The following is a 15,938-nucleotide window of genomic DNA, read 5'->3' on the forward strand; positions in this document are numbered from 1 at the left end:
CCCAAAGGACTTAGAACGCGGTTTTGGCTCCATGAGAACAGAAAAGGGGCGATAACCGGAATGAAGTGTGGGACTGCACCTAAATATCCGCTGTGTATTTTACCTCGTCCTTTCTCTTCAAAATCATAAACACGGGGGGGAGCGAAAGCACTTCTGAAAATTAAAGACCACTTGACCCAGAGGTCTTCCTAACTTCCTGAAAGAGTCCTTTTACGTTTCCACGATTGAGGGCTCTCAGTTGACCGACTGCAATACATTCACTGAGCACCCGTGTGGGGAGCAATGTGCTAGGCACCTTGTGGGACGCAAAGTAATCGCTCTGGGGCGACGACGCGTTATGTCGAGTGGTGACAAGGATCAAAGGGAGATGAGAAGATAAAATCTAGGCAGATAACCGAGTGCAGAGATGGCTCCGCCGTGCAGCGTTGATGGTGTGGGGTACGGCACTGTCACTATGAAGAGTTGTGCCCACCTTCTGTCTTGCCTCTCACCACCGCCCTCCGCGCAGTCGGTGGAAGCCCCTGCGCACGCAGACAAGATTCTCCACTTGCTTTCCTACGCTGGGCCAGGCAGCCAAGTTTACACAAGTGGACGTTTCACAGCGTTTGCAAGGGTCTTAAATCCTGGCGGAGAGCCACGTGTACAAGCCTGGGAATCAGAAGTGCCCGCCCTTAACCCCGCTGCTGCCCACGAGCCTGAAAACTCAAGTGACCACACTTGGATAGCACGTCTGAACCCCTGGTCCTGGTTCCCACCCACCCACTCCAATTCGCGGTTATCTTTCTCTCCGGGCACTCATAGTATGCAGACCACAAACCCATAACCGCTCGTTTTTGCTTTTTTTTTTCCTTCTTCTTCTTTTCTCTCCCCGGGACCATGTACAATACTGTTGACTTTGCATCTAAACAGGCAGGCAGGTGGTGGGGGACTTCTACCCCGTTCCCAGTTTGGCCTGAAGTCACTTATCTTAACCCATAGGCAAGATGCCATTTTCATCTTGAAGAAAAAAGGATCCAGTCCAGCTCCCCAAATGTGTCAATAGTGACGTCCACCTTGGCAGATTCGCTCTCGGGAAAGACCGGTTGCGGCTTCTCCCCAGGACAACGGTCTCCCCCACACACACCCTCCACTGAGGGGGTTCACCCTCGGGGCCACCTCGCCTCGCCCCCTCCCACAGGCTGGCGGGACCCATGAAAAGAGGAGTAAGTGCCCCCTCAGAAAACGCGGGTGGGTCTCAGGGCGCGCAGTGGACTCGGTAAAGCCGGCTGTCCCCTCCCCTGAACTGCGCCTCCGGGGGTGGGGGTGGGGAGGCCGAGCGCTGCGGAAGGAGTGAGAGTGGCGCCTGGGTGACAGATAGCCGCGGAGAAAGTCCACCGAGCCTGTGGCCCCTGCGCTGGGGGAGAGGCGGGGCCGATGTGCAGGAAGATGCAGTGATGGGACCAAGAAGAAACAACCAATCCCAAACCACCCACTTGTGTTTCTCACCCCGAGTTCCCCGAGAGCAGCCAAAGGACCCCCACAGGCTGCGCTGCGCCTCCCTGTCCCCCAACGGCCCCTGCGTCGCCTCGTGTGGGTGGGCTTCGAGCTCCCTCGGGGTTTCGGAGCCACCACGTGACTTCCACGAAGCGCTGGGGCCCCAGGGGAAAGCTGCGACAGGGGTGGGATTTGGGACCCCGAGGTGCTGCAAGAGGAGGAAATGAGGCGGGTTGGGAGAAAGAGGGGGCGGGGCAGACTTGGGGACGTGAAGGACGGCGGGCTGGGACTGGGGGTGGCGAAGCCGGGAAGAGGCGCCGCGGCAGCACACGCTTGGAGAGTGGGAAGCCCTTAGGGGCGGGGCGGGGGGCTGGCGGCCTGCAGGTGTGGGCGCGAGGATGCCGGTGGCTGGAGAGCTCCAGTAGGCAGCGTCCCGCGTCCAGGGCGCGGCCGGCCGCGCGGCCGCTCCTCCGCGACGCTGCGCGGCGGGGGGGCTGGACCGGAGGAGCACCCGGCATGTCGCAAGGTCTCCCGGCTGCCGGCAGCGTCCTGCAGAGGAGCGTTACGGCTCCTGGGAACCAGCTGCAGCCACAGGTAGTGAAATAGAGACTCAGGGAGGACAGCAGGGATGCGGGGGTCGGGCACCGGGGAGCGCGAGGAGGTGGGTGCTCGGTTTCGGGGGTGCTGACCGCTGAGTGCGGGAGTAGGGGCGCGAGAGCGGTCCAGGGGCGCACGCATGGTACCCGCGGCGTCCGGGATGGTGACCCGGCTCCTGCGTCTGGGGAGGAGAGACCCGAGAGCGCCCACGCCTGGCTGGGTCGCACACGGTCCACGTTCCCCCGCACGCGTGGCCAGCGCTGCCCCGGGTGCCGCGCCATCCACGCGCTGCCGCCTGCGCGCGTGGCCCTTCCCGGGAGCTCCGAGTGAGGGCCAGGGCGCAGAGAGTTGGGAAATTCAACCCGAAGGGGCAGCTCAGCGCAGGCACTCCCAACATCTACCCTCCTCCGGCTGCTGCCCGAATGGGGAACTCGGGACCGATCAGCCTAGGGGTGCGTGGTGTGGGCCAGCAGTGGGAGGACTCCACCCCCAGCGCTGATGGAAACCCCTCGCCTGCAGCCAGTCCTCTGCGCTGTCCAGGCAACCTTTACAACTGCGTACTCTGGAAACTGGAGACAAGGTTGCCGGCAGGGACTGCTGTCAGAGACTTCCCACCCAGCTGCTGTAGGGCTGAGTCTTTTAAAAGTTATGTCTCCCTTCTCACTTCGGTGCCTGGCACATAGCGTCATCGGGTGATGCTGGAGAGTCAGATCTGAGTTTGGACCTCGGTTTTGCCACACACAGGCTGAGTAGCCTGAGGCAATTTGCTTAACCTCCCTGAGCCTGCGTTTCCCCACATGTAAAATGAATACGTGTGATAAATACCCACCTCTCATGATTTTTGTGAGGAGTAGTTGAGATAGGATTAATAATGTACCGCAACGCTGTGCTCCCCGCTCTTTCTGTCCTGATAAATGTTTCTGCTGGGTTGTCAGGTGTGACCATGTGATAGGTGATAATCCAGTTTAGAGTGTGGGCTCCCAGACGGCCGGGCTGCAGGCAGCTGCATTTGTGCCCTGTGACTTTCTAATTATGAAAAACAAAGAGGTATGATTTGGAGACAAGTACAAGGGGCAGAGGGGTGGGGGGCAGAGGGCGAACTCAATACAAAAGAGAAGCAACTTCAACAGAGGTTATTGAGGGCATGCTGTGTACTGGGAGCTTTAAGATAAAATCTTTGTTTTATCTCATGCCAGCCCCAAGCGTTAGCCTTGGTTACATCTCATGTATAGCTAAGGGCTGTCAGGAGAGCACGTATCAATTTGTTCCAGGCACTCATCTACAGTGCTTGGCAAATGGCAGGTACTCAGTTAACACTATTGAAAGAATGAATGAATCACACAATAAATGAGAAAGCTGAAAATTCAGAGAATATGGTCCCCAAGGCCATACTTACAGTAGAAAACAAAACCAGGAGCTGTGTATTTCTAAAGCTAAAGTTTTGTTCTCTGTACCACATTTTCCCCCTGTGGTGTTCTGGTTCTGATTATCCAAATTACAGTTGCCTCTACAAGACTACATTGTAACACCTTGTGTCTGTTCCCTTAAGCACTGTCTCCAGGCCTCTTGTATATATTATGCTATTTATGTATATGTCATTTACTCTTCTCCTTTTGTAGCATTATATTCTTGCATATGCTGAAAATTCTTTACCCACAGTAACTTGGGGAGATAGTATGTGTTTCTCTTATTCGGAATACAAGAGCAGATAAAATGATAGCTGAAAATATCCATTATTTTATGTTATCAGTATTTGCTTTCAATTAACATTAATAATTGAGTAACTTTGCTATGTTTGAATTCTACTAACCTCTTGGCTTTTGAACTTTAAGGTAGTATTCCCTGCGTGCCCCCTCTCTGCCTTGCTATCTTCTCACAGGTTTCTGGAAAGCAAATGCTGCTTCCCTCTCCATGTTTTCTTTAATTGAAGGAAGCGTTTTTACCATGGTAGGTGCATTTTGCTGCCCGCCTGTTTCAGGATAACTCTTAGAGGATTTGACTAGGTTTGGTTACATCTCACCTATAGCTAATGGCTTTCAAGATACATCATAAACTTGTTTTCTGATTTGCTCCAACCTGTGAAACAAAATGTCAATTGATCATGGTTCAAATGAGTATATTGTCAGCGGTGTTTAATCATTTGGTGTGCTGGCAGAGTCATGTGGTTACAATGTGTTATAAGTGTAATCATGATCTGCACACGGTATCAAAAGTACCTGTTTTGTGTGTGGTGGTGTTAGGCCTGGCACAGAGCACGTTCCGGATAGCAGATGCCTTCTGCCTTTTCCATTCTCAGATGAACAACACTGACACCACAGCTCTCCCAGGCACACGCCCTGTGGGGTAGGGGTTTATGAACGTTGGTTTGGAGTCCAACAGACCTGAGTTCCACTTCCCATTCACCCACTTACTAGCTGTAGTACCTGGAGCAAGTCCCTTAACCCCTGTGAGTTTCTTATTCCTCATCTTTTAAATGGCAGCCCCGCCGCATATTTCTCAGGGTAGTCGTGGGGAATAACAGCTAAGTGAGCACATGGGGAATACTCCTTAACAAGGGGCTACTGTTAGTTACCTCACTGATGTAACACCAAGCGCTGCTGCGATGGCAAACAAAAGGGTGAATGCTATGAGCAATGCTGAATGAAGAGAGAAGGCAAACGGGTGAGGCGAGGGGCCTCCATTCACTTCTGACCACACGTTTCCCCCTCCCCCCCTTCCCCCAGAGCCCAGAGGACGATGACAGGAAGGTCCGAAGGAGAGAAAAAAACCGAGTTGCTGCTCAGAGAAGTCGGAAGAAGCAGACCCAGAAGGCTGACAAACTCCATGAGGTGAGACTAGGTTAGGGCAGAGCCACATGAGGGCCACAGCGAGGGGCCCCGCCCTCCATCCTTGCCCTGTGGTAGTGGCCCTGAGGTCATGTTCTGCTCATCACCAGTGTGACCACGTGCACGTCTCATTCCGCTGCGTCCTTCCAGCCCAGTGTTCTGATTCTTCACTCATGGGCCTCTTAATTTCTTCTCCCTCACCCACTGGTTGCATCTCACACTCACGTTTCTTTCATTATAAAACAAATCAAACCAAAGCTGTTCTTGCTCCGATTCCCTTTCAAGCTGATGCCCATTTCTTTTCTTTTCTTCCCCTCAGTTCCTTAAAGAGAGACCTGCTTTCTCCATGGCCTCAGTTCCTGTGTATTCCCCAGTCCTCTGCGATTTTGTTCCTGCCCCTCCCCCACCCACCCACACACACACACACACACACACACACACACACACACACACCCCTACAGAAGCTGCTCCCACTGAGCCCACTGGTGCCCTGGCATTGCCTGATCCAGGAACCTCTTTCTACGCTCATCATCCTTGACCACCTCACTGGAACATTTGACGCCACTGACCCTCCCCTTCTTGAAACCTTCTTTCAAGGCCTTGAGCGTCTAAAAGACCACATTTCCTACTTCTCCTGACTCTCTTAAAAAGTGGTTACTTTTTCTCTCAGTTTCTTTGTTAGATTTTTCTACCTCTGTTTCCTTAAATATCATTGACCAGCGTTTCAGGCTCTTCCCCTTTTCCTTCTCACTATGGAAAATTTAACCTATAAGTCTGTTCTCCCGACATCAGTTACATCAGGCAGGACCTCTGTTCTCGCCCTAACGCCATACCTCCAGTGCTTACTTCCATACTTCCAGATGGGTCTGCTGCAGGCTCCTCAGATGCAACACAGTCATAAGAGAGAGTCTGTTAACCCTAAGACTTTCCCTTCTCACTGTCTTCAATTTGTACTTAATGGAGCCACCTATCTTTTTCATCACCCAAATTAGGAACCTGGGATTTATTCTAAACTCTTCCATGTTCCCTGACCCCTATGCATAATCCCAGATCATCTCACAGCCAGGACATGGGGACCACTCCATATCAGGAACTGGCCTCAAAGGCATCCAAGGGTCTGTCCAAGGACTGGTGGCAGTTCCGAGCTCTTGCCTTTGCACGGGCGTTGGTGTGAACAATTACGAATTTTAGTTTTAACTCTCTCCTGCCGTGCTGTTTTGCCATAGGTTGCCTCAGTGAGGCCAACCTAGGGGCGTTGACAGCAGAGGAGACTCGGAGGTGTTTTAAGGGGAAATGACAATCTCTGAAAGTGCTTTGACAATGAAGAGAACAGGTTGAGAATGCACCTACTCCCGGGAGAGGTGACCCACCAATGTAAATTTACAGCATGGCATCAATGGTAAATGGCAGATTCTTTCCTGGAAGTAGGAAGGCTGGGCCCTAGAAAGAGATGAAGGTCTTCAGATGAGAGTCAGGGAAGGTCCTTCCTAGCTTTTATTAGTTCTGTAAAATGTCCTCAGAAGAACTGCAATGCCCTATGCCTCTTTTCTTCCTCCCCTCTTGCCTCCTGAAGCAATCGGGTAGTAGCTTCATGTTCCCGAATAACCCCCAGTGGGTACCTGCGTCTTACAGCGCATGGTCCTGTATTCAGACCACGTGTGCCAGCCGGACAGCCCGGGCCCTTCCCCTGAAGTAACTTCTAGTCTAAGCCAGGTGCATTAATATAAGAAAACACAAGAGGACACTCGGTTGTAAGTCCCAAGTGATTATGTGTATGGAGGCGATGAAATGACGTGAACAAGACCTTTCATGGAGCAAGGTCAAGTAGATTCATTCCACAGATATTTGTTAAGCACCATTGTGGGCAAGGCATTGCCACTGAGTCACAAAGACAAGAATAAGATCTTTTCCCTGCCTTTGGGAAGCATGGGAGCTCCCCCCAGAAAAAAGTATGTTAGTTTCCTATGGCTGCTGTAACAAATTAGGACACATTCGGTGGGGTAAAACAACAGAAACTTGTTATCTTTTTTTTTTTTTTTAGATTTTTTTTTATTGGGGAATTGGGGGGATGGGAACAGTGCTGGGGAATTGGGGAAAGGGGAACAGACAAGTTGCTGTCGTTTTGTTCTTCAATCTAGTTGTGGAGGACGTTGCTTCACTGGCCCAAGTTGGCACCATCATTGCGCTCTTCTCTGGCGAGGCAGATCAGTCGCCGGCTTCTGGACGGCCGCTCACTGCGGCTGCTGGCCGCTCATGCTGGCTGCTGGCTACACACGGTAGCCCATGGCAATCCACTGCCACAGGGACTGCAGCCCACGCCGTCGCCGGCGACTCAAGGCAGCCCAGCTCCAGGTTGAGCTGTTGTTCAGCATCTTAGCTGTAGAGGGCAGTGTCACTGGCCCTCATATGTGGGATCCGAACCGGGGCCCTCTGGCATCCCAAGCGAGTTCTTAACCATCGCGCCACTCGGCCGGCCCAGAAACTTGTTATCTTACAGTTTTGGAGGTCAGGCATCTGAAATGGGGCTCACTGGGCTAAAATGAAGGTGGCGACAGGGTTGTGTTCCTTCTGGAGGCTCTGGAGAAGAATTTGTTTTCTTGCCTTTTCCAGCTTCTAGAGGCTTCCGCGTTCCTCAGCTTGTGGTCTCCTTCCTTCTTCAAAGCCAGGGCAGCCTTTCTCATGCTGCCTTACTCTGACGCTTTGTCGGTAGTCACATGTCCTTCTCTGATTCCTGACTTCTTTCATTTAGAAGGACCCTTGTGATTGATTACATTGGGTCCACCTGCATAATTCAGGATCATCTCCCCATTTTAAGATTCTTAACTTAGTCACATCTGCACAGTCCCTTTTGCCATGTAAGGTGACATATTCACAGGTTCCAGAGATTGGATGTAAGCATCTTTGGGGTGGGGGGTGGGGAGAGGAGGGAGGTATTATTCTGCCTATGACAGAAGGTAACAAATCATTTACTACAGAGTCAAGACGGGTCTCTCTCAATTTCTGTCGTTGTGGGATTTGATAACCAAATGCACCAGGTGCCTGGTTTACTTAGGGGTGTGCCACACTGACCGCCACCTGATCCCTCTTAGAGCCATAGATGGAGGGCCCTTCCTAGCCTGTTCTGCTGTCCATAGACATGGCTGATTCTGCCAGGTGCCTTTTCCAGAAATGGGCTGATTCATCTGAAGCCCAGCCCCTCCGTGGAGGAGCACGCTCTCCCCCTTTTTCTCTGCAGCGCTAGCAGAGTGGATCCGGACTATGCACCACGAGCAGATCACCTCAGCGAGGCCCGTTTTGTTGAGAACCACAGTGTCAACAAGGGCCAGGACAGCGACTCCAGTCATATACAGACCCCAGAGCTGGAGTCCACACCTTCACCATCACGAGCCACACACAAGTGTCTTTGGTCCCAAGTGTGAGGGAGCAGGTGGCTGTCTCAGGAAAATGGAAAAATCCAGTCCTTCTCTAGAAGAAGCAGAAATCATCTCTGGACCAAAGAGCCCCATATGGATAAACCCTCCCTTGTTAATTCCTTGCTCCTTCCAGGGAGGACATCATAGTATGAGGATCTATGTTCTCTATGGCCAACAGAGTGGAAAAAAAAATAGTAAACATAGTTAAAAAAATGACTATCTTTTAAACTTTGAAAAAAATCTACATATTGAGAGTGGAGTGTCTAGTTAAAAAAATGTGGTGAAGAATAATTTTACTGTGCTCCAGTGAGCTGAGGGCAGAGCACCTAGCGCACCTCAATGGGTCATGGCAGGAAGCCCTTCAGGCCCCCTGGGGCTCCCAGGCCACATCTAGGATGGGGGGAAAGGAGAGGAGACACAGTGCGTGGAAACTTTCTCCTCAAATCTGAATGAGACTAACTCATGGAGAGACACCTGGGGGCAGAAAACATCACCTGATATCCATGATTGCCTGCTACTCCCTGAGGAGATTTAAGTCAAGTTTCTATCCCATAAATTCCTCTCTCCCAGACTAGGGGTGGGAGGTGAGGGGAGGGGGGAGGGGTAGCATTGCTGAATATCTTAAAGTAACTCAAAATCTTTATTTGCCTTTCTCGAATACCATAAAGGGGAATATTTAGAGCAAGACTTGTTTAAAAGTCCCACCTTTCTTTCCTGCCCACTTCACTCACTTATCCCAACTATTCATGAACCTCTCTCACCTCCAATGCCCTGAAAAACCTCCCCCAGTCCCAGCTCATATAAGTCTCTCAGCCACCTCTCTCCCCTCCCAGTTCTCTATCTCAAAGCCAGAGGGCTGTCCATCAAGGCAGGACCTCCCCAGAGGGCAGGGCAGTGGGAGAGCCTGAGCAGGCCAAGCCAAGGATAGGCTGGGGTCATTCCTCCGGCTGAGTTTTTCCCTCAGGGTAGTTAGTGGTTGCTGGAAGTTGGACTGCAGTGATGAGAAACAGTTCCTAGTGTGCATCTGTGTACCACAGTGTTCTCTGTGGCTTTTCAAGTCATCCCTTCAAGGCGCTTACACCTCTCGTGGGGATTTCGACCCCTATTCATCTCTGAACATTAGGCACACGCCTGAGTCCACATTCACAAATAGGAACCCAAGCGAACAGCCCAGTTCCCTAAGACAAGCTTAAAGAACCATCTCTCAGAAGTGGGTCAGACTTGGAGCTAGGCACACAAAGGTGTAAGACTGAGAAAAAATTTTGAGTCAGAGAAGGGAGGCAGCGATGCCATCTTTAGGAGCTCCAAATGTCAAAAACGGACACATTTCTTGAGTAATATGGTTGTGGTATGTGTTGCCATAGTTTTTTCAGATATTGCATATGCTAAGAGTGCTTCATGTCAGTCTCCCCACTTAGTTTAGAAACTGATGATGACACTAATTTTTTTAGCCCTTGCTGATGACACATCTTTCTGCTGGGAAGGGCATCAGCTTAAGGCTTGGGAATAAAATCATTGTAAAATCCTGAGCTCTTACAGCCCTCTACTGCTGGTAACCACCGTGGGGAAATTTGGGCCCAGGCATTGCCAAGCAAAAGCAGAATTGCTGTCATTTCATGAGAGTTGCAATTGAGCTTGAAATCAGGGATCAGGTCCCCAGTCTGCATGACCTTGGAAAAGTCACTGTGCCTCTCTGAGTTTCAGTTTTCTGGCTTGTGACATGAGGTCTGTGTGTGGCTGAGTCGTCCTGATGGCCTTTGGCTCCCCCATCTCCTTTTCCTGCCTTAAGTTATCATCGCTGGTCTCTGATACCCATATTATCTTTTTTTTTTTTTACCAACCTTGATCCTTCCCTCTGCCACAGAGACATCTGGACCCTGAATATCCCCAGACAGCTCCTCATTCCCCAATCAACCTCTCTTAGAAGCCCAAACCAGGGTTTCTCAACCTTGGCACTACTGACATTCAGAGCCAGATAATTCCTTGTTGGGGGGCGGAGGGCTGTCCTTTGCACGGTAGGACATTAAGTAGCATCCCTGGCCTCTGCCCACTAAATGTAATAGCACCCCCTTCCCCAGTGTGACAACCCAGACTGTCTCCAGACACTCCAAATATCCCGTGGGGGCTGCCCAAATCGCCCCAGTTGAGAACCACTGCTCTAGACAGCTTAGTTTCTGAGGCACAGCTGAGATTTGCAATGACTTCACCACCTCTAGTTGTTAGGTCTCTGCTTTGTGACAGTGTCCTGGCAAATACCTGGGAAGGCCGCACAGTAACCTCAAACCCTGTTAGGACAAAGGATTCGAAACTCACCAAGCATTGAGCTAAACCAGTCATCTCTTTGGCAATAACAAAGGGTCGAATGTTCTGTGCTTATTTTTCATGTATGTGAAGTCCAGATAGTCTCTCCTCGGTGTGAAGTGAATCTTACTTACTCTTTTCCCTTTATTTCCTGTCAGGGTTCTCTCACCTCCTCTTCCTCTCCTCACAGCCTTTCCTTTTATTTTTGTAGAACTGGTCTCACCTGAAAAAGACTTTGACATCTTCTCTCGTTTTTTATTCCCTCAGCTCAATAAAAGTCCCTCAGCATATTTATGAGTAAAACTTAAATCCCAGAAGAGAAAGTCCCTGCGGGGAAGGCAGGTGGGAGGCCTGCTGGGCGGGCTGCGCTCTGAAAACTTCTGAGCTGGGGTTAGGGATGGCAATGGTGCCTCAGGAAGGCTTTAGGCAGCATAACTCCTCATGGCTTCCAGAAATAAAGCTCAGAGGCTCACAGCGTCTTGCCATAAAATTCAATAAATATAGAACGTCAGTTGGAACATTCTACCACAGGAAGAGAGCATCCTAGTCTTTGGAATCTAGTTTAAACGTTAGCTCGTTGGAACCATTCAAATCTATTCTCCATTTTACTTGGAGGCGAAGAGCGTTCCCAGTTGCAGGTTGGAGTGTGTGTGTGTGTGTGTGTGTGTGTGTGTGCACATGCACAGAGCCCCTCTGCTGCAGGCAGGCTTCCATCCCCATCTCCCATCCAGACCTTCCCCTTGCCCACAGAGGGCTTGGTTGCTGTGTCTGCAGACTGAATTCTGACTCTAGGACCAGAGCTTTCAGAGGCCAGAGGAGAACATGAGGAGTTGGGGGTGGTAGGCATGGAGAAGGGCTGAAGGCAGAATGGGGTCAATGCTCTCCTGATGCCATACTGACCCAGGACAGCCTGTGGGGAGAAGGGGTGAGATCTGCTGCCTTGGAGAGTATTCCAGACCACCCTGAGAGTCTGCCTGGGAAAGGCAGGAGGCAGAGGAATGGCTCAGATGGCCTCTGCATGCAAGCCCCTCTGGGCCACTTGTTCTGAGAGGGGGAAAGGTACCTAGAGGGGAATGGGGGGAATGAAGGGGGTGAGGGAAGCAAACAGAGGCCTGAGGGGTCACTGAGCACATAGATGCTGGCACTGGGGCCTGTCAAAGTGGATACTAGAGAACCCCAGCTGAGGCTGGGTGATATGATCAGGGAAGCCTCCCTGGAGGAGGGTGGGCTTGAGCTGAGCCCACACAGAAGAGGAGGAAGATAGTCCAGTTAAGAACAGCATTAGCAAAAGGCAGAATTGAGCATTTGCATGTGCCTCCAGGGCCTGTTAGAAGATCAGACTTTTTAAAGTGATATTTCTTAAAAATTACTAGTAAGAGAAAGGACATGATGGATAATAAGGTTGGGTCCCCTGCTTTTGGTGTTCATGGTGCAACAAAGCCTTACTATATGAACCAACCTAGAAATGACTGAAAGCAGCATTGTAGCAAGATTTGAATAAGGTTATTAGCAGAAAAAGTGTCTCTATTGGCATGCCATAGGCCTCTGCCAGTGGCCAAATCTTGCAGAATTTATTAAAGACTTGGATGTAGAAAAGGAAGACCTGCTTATCAAGTTCCTGGACAACTTATGGCTATATGGTATCACTAATCCATGAGCAGACACAATCAAGATTCAAAAAGATTTGCTAGGCTGGAAGATGCCCAAGGGAACGGGGTGAAATTCAGAAGTGGCGGATGTAAAGCCCATCCCTCAGCTCCAAAACATCTATTGTCTCCTAAGTACAAACAGAGAAGCAGCAGATGCAGACAAAGCTTGCACTTCTCTGTAAGCTTAGGGAGAGCCCAGGAGTGAGGCGGCTGTGGGCTGGGGTCCAGCCCAGAGCACATCACCAGCATGGGTCTGCTCACTGCGTCGTCAGGGCATCCCCAGGATCATGCACTGCGTTTGGGGAACAATATTTTTCAGAGCTCCTGACAAATTGGAGCATGCGTCGGATGGACTCCACGAGGGTGAAGGGTTCAGAAGTCCTAAAACCCAAGGAACTCAGAGGACCTGAGACAGTTGAGTTTAGAGAATACCTAAGGGGAAGTGGTATGGGGCTGTCTCCTAACGTTTCAAGAACTGTGATGTTGAAAAAGTATTGAATTCACTCTATGTGGTTCCATAGGTGGAACCAAGCCCAATAGGTGGATTTGAAGGCGGGAGATATATTGGGTTGGTTCTAATAGAGCAGCACGGAAATGGCAAGGACTTTCCTTTGCAGGAGACAGTGCTCAGCACCAGTTAGATATCTGAGCTGGACTTACATAGGGAAGGTTTCTACATTGTGTGGGTTCGGCTAAGGGGTTTTTATGACCCCCTCCAGTTCTAAGCCTTTGCAAACTCTGATGTAGCGGAAATTTAACAGATGAGTGCTGGAGCAAAGCCAAGGCAAGGGGTATTTTCATTCATTCACTCAGCATTCAACAAATATTTGTTATGCTCCAGGCACTGTTCCAGGTGCGGGGTCTATAGCAGTGAACCCAACAGAGACCTTTAGAAAGCAGATCAGCCTCTGGGGAAGGGGAGGCTGACTGCAAAGGGGCACTCCAGAACTTTTTGGAGCTCTATGCCTTGATCAACCTAGTTATTTACATTTGTCAAAACTCACTGAATTATACGCTTAAAATAAGTGTATTTTATTTTATGTGAATTCTACCTTAATAAAGTTGATTCGACAAAGCCCTGCCCTCATGAACCTTTCATCCTGGCGGGAGGAAAGAGACATTAAGCAAATAAACAGATATGAGCAGCGGTGGTGGTGGTGGTGGTGGTGGTGGTGGTGGTGGTGGTGGTGTGTGTGGCGGGGGAGGGGGCAGTGTGGTTCATGAGAAAGCTTTTCTGGGAAGAAGGCGAGCCTCATGGCGCGGGTTCGGTTTGCCGGGAGGACAGAGGAAGAGCGTGTGTTTCCAGAAATGATTTTGCCCATTCCCTGTCTTCCCCAGGAATATGAGTGCCTGGAGCAGGAAAACACAATGCTGCGGCGAGAGATCGGGAAGCTGACGGAGGAGCTGAAGCACCTGAGCGAGGCCCTGAAGGAGCACGAGAAGATGTGTCCGCTGCTGCTGTGCCCCATGAACTTTGTGCCGGTGCCGCGGCCGGACCCCGTGGCCAGCTGCCTGCCCCGGTGAAGCCTAAGGACCGTCCTCCTCTGCCCAGCAAGGAGCTTTGGTCTTTTTTCACACCTGTGAGGAGGGTTCCCTCCTCATCTGTGTGCAAGAGGACCGGTGGCCAGGCCTTTTCCACTATTTCCTCTTCCTGAAGAGGTCATCTCCTGATCCTCGGGTTGTTTTGCGGCTCATGGGTCTTGCTTCTCCATCCTGGTCATCTCCCCCACAGCCACATCCATGCTAGATGGGGGAGGCACCTTGCCAGGTCTCCTTCTCAGAGCTCTGGGCCACTTCTCACAAGTGCCTGATTCTCAAAGCCTTGAGCGGGTCCAGGCCAGGCCAGAAGACCACCCTCAGAAGTCACTTCACATCCACTTTGGCAGCTAGTAGGTTTCTGCTGTTATGCAGAATCATTTCCTCAAGAATTTGGATAATAAAGATGGCTATTATCTCTTCTTTCCGCCAAGTTCTCGGAATTTAGAGAGACAATACATTTCCTTTCCTGAAGAGGCTGTCTTCTGTCTCCTCAGGTAGTTTTGCAGCTCATGGGTCTTGCTTCCCGCTCCTGGTCATCTGCCCCACAACCTTGCTAGATGGGGAGGCACTTTTGGGAGGGCTGCAGAGCAAAGGCCATCGGGACTTCCCCACCCCAGCTGGGTCATGAAGGGGCTTGCAGACCCCTGTAGGTGTCTTGACTGCAGATGTGCTCTGAGCCCCGCTGTTACTGCAGTTCAGCAGGCTGCTCACCCACCCTACTGCTAACCCCAAGGTGTCCATGCCTGCGGGGCCCCTTGGCTCCACATTATAATTCAGGGACCAATCTCTTTCCATTTATTTGCTCTGTACCCCCAAGGCATAGGAGTCCCTTTGGATCCTCTACTCGGAATAGGGGACTCAGGAGGAGGGGTCCGTGGGGGATGGACGGGGAGGGGCTATATTTTAGAGGTGATAGTGCATCATTTTCTGCCCACAGTCTGTGGACCAGACCTCAACTGCATGGCCTCTCCCAGCTACATGGGAGGTCGGGAAAGGAAATTTAGCCTCATGCTCAGAGTGGGGAAACTGGATTTTGTGACTGTCTGTTAGTCTCTGCCATGGATCTAGCTTTTGCTCCCACCACCTCACTGAAACTGTCCACTTGGAGGTCTGCAGCAAGCCCTGGTTGCCAGAGCTAATGTGGACATCTCAGGCTTTACCTTCCTTTACTTCCCGGCAGCCTAAGATACTGGCTTCTCTGTTTCTTCCTCTCTCTACCTGCTTTTCAGTATAAAGGGGCTGCTCTTGGGGCCTCAGTCACCATCTCTCCCTATACTGATAAGTCCCCATCTGTATCCAGAACCCAGATCTCTCCTTGGGGCAGAACGTATATGCAGCTGCCCATCAGGTTTCTTTGAGCAGACACCCCACAAGTGCATCCCACTCAACATGTACTCACGATCTCTTCATCTTCCCTTTAAACATGCTTCTCAATCTGTTTTTACCTGTTTCATAAAGGGCTCCATCATCCGCCTGGTCAGAAAACTTCCTGTCACATATGATTTCTCCAAGTCCTTCAGCTGTGTCTCCTTAATACCCGCCAGACCCAGCCACTTTGCTCCAATGTGCCAATTGTTTGATCTGCTATGAAGAACTTGATTCAAATTTGCTGCTGAACACAAGGGGCTGCCTCCCTAAGCTGTGAACTCATTGAGGCTGAGTTCACACTTAGGGTTGGGTAGGCCTCCACGTTTGATGACAAAACTGTACATTTGGAGTCAGGGAACCAAAACTAGGGTAGCCCAGGATGTGAGTCATGGTGCTGGGGCCAAGTCCCCTCCAAAATAACAGGAGGTGTGACAAGAGTTCTGAGAACCAGATAGATGATCACTGAGCGTGGATGCTAAGAACATCCTTATCAGGCTCCCATTAACATTACAGGCCGTCTCAGCTCCCCAATGCTCACTCTGAAAAAGCAGAAGTGTTGTATACACCTGGGGAGCTATTATATTATTCCAGGAGGGACAAGGATAGTAGACAAGTTGCTGGGGATAGGATTTGCACGGTTCTATTCACACTGCTGCTGGGTGCCAGGCCCTGTGCACAGCTTCTGAATTAAGCCTCGGAGTGGCTGTTTGTTGGGCTGGGGGAAGGGAGGGAGGCTGAGAAAGTGTCAGAGGGAGGAAGCCCTTCCTTCACGC

At 50.9% G+C, this 15,938-nt stretch overlaps 1 protein-coding gene across 1 annotated transcript; it reads left to right on the forward strand.

Annotated features, from left to right (window-relative positions):
- The first annotated feature begins 1,794 nt into the window (after positions 1 to 1,794).
- BATF3 (basic leucine zipper ATF-like transcription factor 3) lies at positions 1,795 to 14,670 on the forward strand. The gene is made up of 3 exons (XM_019635465.1): positions 1,795 to 2,067; positions 4,794 to 4,898; positions 13,597 to 14,670. Exons 1-3 carry the CDS (start codon positions 1,990 to 1,992, stop codon positions 13,780 to 13,782), a joined length of 369 nt encoding a protein of 122 aa, XP_019491010.1. The 5' UTR covers positions 1,795 to 1,989; the 3' UTR covers positions 13,783 to 14,670.
- The last annotated feature ends 1,268 nt before the right edge of the window (positions 14,671 to 15,938 follow it).

This window comes from Hipposideros armiger, unplaced genomic scaffold, assembly GCF_001890085.2.
Source record: "Hipposideros armiger isolate ML-2016 unplaced genomic scaffold, ASM189008v1 scaffold_22, whole genome shotgun sequence".
NCBI lineage: Eukaryota > Metazoa > Chordata > Mammalia > Chiroptera > Hipposideridae > Hipposideros > Hipposideros armiger.

Excerpts from the sequence above, each read along its gene's own strand:
- BATF3 (XM_019635465.1), top strand. The coding sequence starts at position 1,990 with ATGTCGCAAGGTCTCCCGGCTGCCGGCAGCGTCCTGCAGAGGAGCGTT. Across the intron at positions 2,068-4,793 it reads GGAACCAGCTGCAGCCACAG|AGCCCAGAGGACGATGACAG; the intron begins GTAGTGAAATAG and ends CCCTTCCCCCAG. Across the intron at positions 4,899-13,596 it reads AGGCTGACAAACTCCATGAG|GAATATGAGTGCCTGGAGCA; the intron begins GTGAGACTAGGT and ends TGTCTTCCCCAG.